Source organism: Anopheles aquasalis, chromosome 3, assembly GCF_943734665.1.
Source record: "Anopheles aquasalis chromosome 3, idAnoAquaMG_Q_19, whole genome shotgun sequence".
NCBI lineage: Eukaryota > Metazoa > Arthropoda > Insecta > Diptera > Culicidae > Anopheles > Anopheles aquasalis.
Window position 1 is genome coordinate 64,471,049 of NC_064878.1, and position 5,000 is coordinate 64,476,048.

The 5,000-nt window shown below is 48.4% G+C and overlaps 2 protein-coding genes across 2 annotated transcripts in view; one reads left to right on the forward strand and one right to left on the reverse strand.

The window, feature by feature from the left end:
* LOC126579036 (golgin subfamily A member 4) overlaps positions 1 to 2,224 on the forward strand; it is a 7,793-nt gene extending 5,569 nt beyond the window's left edge. Inside the window, exons 5-6 of the mRNA XM_050242245.1 lie at positions 22 to 144; positions 233 to 2,224. Of these exons, the coding sequence (XP_050098202.1) occupies positions 22 to 144; positions 233 to 259 (150 nt within the window). The 3' untranslated portion in view covers positions 260 to 2,224. The remainder of the gene's footprint in view (positions 1 to 21; positions 145 to 232) is intronic.
* Positions 2,225 to 2,629: 405 nt separating this feature from the next.
* LOC126579037 (AP2-associated protein kinase 1) overlaps positions 2,630 to 5,000 on the reverse strand; it is a 4,568-nt gene continuing 2,197 nt past the window's right edge. Inside the window, exon 2 of the mRNA XM_050242247.1 lies at positions 2,630 to 5,000. This exon is cut by the window's right edge and continues 330 nt beyond it. Within this exon, the coding sequence (XP_050098204.1) occupies positions 2,903 to 5,000 (2,098 nt within the window). The 3' untranslated portion in view covers positions 2,630 to 2,902.

Below are 5,000 nucleotides of genomic sequence, written 5' to 3' on the forward strand. Positions count from 1 at the left end.
TTTTGTTCGTTTTTTTTCCAGTACCTCAGTGGAAGTGTTACCGGTAACAATAGTACGTTAGTGAAGGTGATAGCCGCTGTCCTTAAATTCTCGCCCCAACAAACGCAGGTAGTAATGGAAAAGGAAGCTCATCGTAGATCATTGGTAAGTAGCTAAAGCACACCGGGGAGTTGACTGTATCTTATCAAGCGCCTACTTCTTTTTACTCTTCCGTTTCGCTACACATTTGCAGATGGGCCAGATAAACAATTTACTATAGCAGGAAAAGACTTTGGCGATGCAAAAGCAGCAACAGCCGCAACACCGGTCCCATTATGGCTTTCAATTCTTCTAAAGAGCGGTGCCACGAGACAACCCATTTAAGCAGCTCCCTCAGGGGACGGCTTAAAATCAAATGAAATGACGAGCGGAACCCGAGGTTGTCTTTTTGTAAATTTGTTTCTTTGTTCCACTGGCAGGAGAAGGTGTATTTATATTTGTCTTACCATATTTATCGGAACCGTTGTGTTTATTGTTTCCCATCCCCTTCATTTCACCATTTTACCTGTGTTTAGACGTTAGCGTATCCTTTGCCACCGTCCCGTTTATCCCGGCAGTACAGAAGTATGAATCAGAGTGTAGCAAATCGAACAGAGTCAAAGTTCCAGCGAGATTAGCAAAGTTTGAGCAAAACACATTGACTAGCTAGCAAAATAAAACAAAAGAACTGGTGGCGAGATGCTCACGGACTTGAGTAAACATGTGTTCAGCTAGGGCTCAGCTCAGTCAACCAGTTAGTCGATCAAGTTAGTGACCAGAAGAGCATGAAATGAAATTTTACAGCAAGTGAAACAAATTCTCGTATCAGCCAACCAACTACTATTAACCCGTTTTGACTAGCGAAAACTATCAATTAACCAAATACTAGGGAAACAAAACAAAGAAGCGTTTTGCTTCGCACGGCAGATACTTCTCTGCGAAATGCAATGATCGGAATACAGAGAGAGAGAGAGAGAGAGAGAGAGAGAGAGCGGGCGGCAATGAAACTTGAGAATCGGATGCGCATAGTAGCATAGCAACACCGATCGGCTTGCTGTGAATGTTTTACCACCATACTTTGTTGCGCCCAAACGCAAATCATCCTTATTGTACATCAACAATACTGCATTTTAGTCATACTGTCCCTTCATCCAGTCTAATCATGAATTACTTTCGTTTTTTATATTGTCCTTTTATCTGTTTTTGGAATGTGTTTAATCCCACCAATAAGCATGCTGAACGGTGGTGGTAATGGATCGTTGCAATAAGATTTAGTGAGAACAGTGAACAGAGAGCAGAGCATTATGTTAATTTTATGGTTTTGAATGTACATTTACGGTGGATACTAAGCTAAAATCTAGATATAAAAAGCGAAACCGTGCTCGGGTCGGTGCAAAGGGGAAAGCAATGCAAAGCGAGCTACAGCAAGAAATTAACACAGGAAGCATATATAGGAGTGAATAGGGCGTGAATGCTGCAATAACAAGAGTTTTTATCGACCATTGTCTCATCCCTTTCAGATTTCAACTCTGTCATAAAACTCACAAACACACCACACACAGACACGTTCGTTAATTGTTCTCCGATAGGTGTTGACTGAAACAAACTCTCCAAATTATTCACTCCGTTCCCGTCGATAACCTAGAGTGCTGAGTGAGCAGTGTAGAGAGATTCTACTCGACTCTAGGTTTAGAGTCACCTACAAAAAAAGCCAGCATGATGGGTAGGACCAGCTGGACAAGATTTGTTTTCCACCTATCGACGGAAGCAATACACTTGCGAGGGTCGACACACGACGATTACGACGATCGAACGTGAGTGAATATTCTGGGAGATCCATTGTTCATTCAGAATTCAAATAGAGACACATTGTACAACTTTTAAAATACTTGCACACCTTCCGATTCGCTCTCACCGAAAGGCACACCATTTTGATAAACTATTTATTCACCAACGACGAGAGCTTCAACTAGCGCGTCCCGAGCGCTGTTTGCTATTGCCAACACTGAGGAAGATCACTTGTTTCGTGGTTTCATTCGCGTTTTGTTACTAAAATGCTAGGCTACCTAAACTAACTCTGAATACGTGACAGTGGAGTAGTAGGACAGCAGCAAATGGCCGGCGCTGGTTGAGCATATAATAGGATATAAAACTCACTCTTATATAGTAACTATAATAGTCGAATTGGCGGACATCGGCGCGGCGGATACACTGCGACCCGACACCGAGAACTCCTAGCCTACGCTAGCGTTTAATGAAACGCGTTTGCATTCTTTTCGCTTTAAAATGTTTCCCTTCCGTCGGTCGGTCAGTTCTCAGGCAGACGGCGAAGATTCAAAATACGTCAACAGTAGTCGGTACCGGCGCGCTACCATTTTCTTGTCTAAGTAACCTCTGCTGCTACTGCTGCTGCAACGCCAACTAACAAACTCTGTCCAGTCCGAATCGAAGGAAAAGGAGAGAAAGAGTGGAAGGATTTGCGTGTAGCGCGCGCATTGGGATGTTAGTGATGTTGATTTATATATTAATTTTGAAGAGGCAAAAGGCTAGCAAAAATGAAAACAAATATATATATAAAAATTATACATACACACCGAATGAAACATTTGCTTGCTTCTGCTGTGTCTCTAACTGAACACGCGTCGTGATACTTGCATAAGAAAAGTGTGCCACAGAGTGTCCGAATGCGCCACTGAGTCTATGGGCCCCGTCCTCACCCCCTGGTCAGTCTTTGAGTAAAAACTAATTCTTAATGTACAATTGTTTCAATCTTTTCCTATCCCGTCGCTCAAGAGAAACGATCACAACGCAACGGGTGACGCAAAGGTTCTCTACTGCTCTCATGTTGCCCATGGCAACACACAACCACGTGTGCTGTGTTGCCTCATGCATGGGCTTTCGGATTAGGTTTCCTTGCCGAGCGACGATCACCGTCAAGCGACAACCGTTCTTTGTAGGCCGTCGAGAGCGCACCGATGTCACGCTCGGGGAGATTCTTGCCACCTCCACCGGTATTGCTGCTGCCCGCGGAAGCACTGTAAGCCACATAATCATCCTCCTCGTCCTCGTCCGCAGCCCAATCCCACTTTTTGGGCTCTCGTGGTCGCGGTGGTGAAGGCTTGGTTTTGGTTACAATGGTTTGCTTGTTGTTGCCACCCGGGCCACCATTCACAGCCACCGGTTGATAGTCGTCATCATCATCGGCGGCCCAATCCCATACTATTGGTTTGGTAGGGGCAGGAGCGGCGTTCGGCACAGGTTTAGCATCTTCCTCGGTAGCCCAATTGATCATCTGCTCCTTTCGCTGTTCGTATGTCGCACGTTCCGCTCCGCTATGACGATCCGGGGCACCACGCGGTTCCGGCTCGTAGTAATCATCATCTTCGGCAGCCCAATCCCAGACTGGGTTTTGTGGTGGATTCACGGGCTTTCCTCCTAACTGACCTCCATTACCATCCCCATTCGTCGTGGTGGTCTTTTTGGGTTGTTCCTGCTTACGACTGGATCGGGACGCTGGTCCACGACGATCATCATGCGAGTACCAGTCCGATGGTTTCGTTTTCGACGGACTACGTGGTGGTCGCTGATGACCCGGTTGTCCGTTCGCTTTCGGACCGGTTCCGGTATTCTTAGCATGTTGTTGTTGCTGCTGCTGCTGCTGTTGCTGTTGCTGTTTTAACACATTTCCTCCACCACCACCACCACCACCTCTGGCCGCAGGTCCTGAAGATCCGTTCCTTAACGGAGCACCGGCAGCCGTGGTTGCAGTATGTGCGGCAGCGTTCGCTGCTCTCGCTTCCTGTTCCTTGCGCTGTTGAGCGGCAAACCGTGGTATGATGTACTTGGACGGTATTCGTCGATCGTTTCCACCGCCCCCTCTCCTGCTACTACTGCTATTAGAGTACTGATCGGAGTGCTGTGATGCTTTGGTGTTATTGTTGCTGGCACCAGCAGCAGCAGCAGCAGCGGTGCCGTTGCGCGCTGCCCTGCTGCTAGGACTTTTCGGTGGCTGAACCACCGGTTGCTGCCGACCTGATGATACTACAAGCACACCACGTGGGGACAGTGGTGCTGTGGATGCAGCGGATTGCTTCCGTGACTGTACAGCCGTGTTTGTGGTCGTGACCGTCAGCTTCGGTAGGTTGGCCAGTTTCTCTGCCGGCCGTGGAGGACTGGCCATTCCTTTCTTAGCATCTGGCGGTGATCGTTCAACGACCGTTACGGTACGGGGAGGAACCGTCGTGCCCTTCCTCGACGTTGGTGTCGTCGGTGGACTCGTTACCGGTGGGTGACTGATTCCGGATTCCGGTTCATCGAGCTTTTTGCGCTGATTGCTACTGTGCCGTGCCCGAGCATGTTCGTGGCGTGATGGAGGACGTCGTTTGTTTTCCTTATTGCTCACGGCGTTACGCTCCTTTGGTGGTGCTTCCAGTGGTGCTGCCGTTACGATCTGAGCTGGTGGTGCTGGTGGTGCCGGTTGTGGTGATGGTGGCAGTGACGGAAGGTGATGGTGGTTTGTCGCTCCATGATCAGGGTGAGTGTGCAATCCATCGATGCTCTCTTCCTCGAAATATCCTATGCCAAGTTCCGGTGACAGCGGCTCATAATACGGTGCATCCATAGGAATAGAAGCATGGACAGGACTTTCCATCATCACTGGCATCGGTGCAGGTGCTGGTACCGGATCCAGTTTCGGTTCTTCCACGAGATACTTCGTGTAAAGCCTATCGAACACATCCTGGGGCAGATTGGCGTGGTAGAAATCGAGTGCCATCAAGAGGAAAGCTTTCGTCCATTCACACAGGTTCGGCACGGTCAGTAGGCACTTGCGTACCATGAGCATCAGTTCGGTGATCTCTTGGCGCAACTCCTCCCTAGCGACCTCTCCATTCAGCGTAATCTGAGACAGTATCACTTTGGCAAAGGCGGGATCGATGGTAGGATAGGCTGGAAGAAAGTGGTCCTGCGGCTGCTGCTGCTGC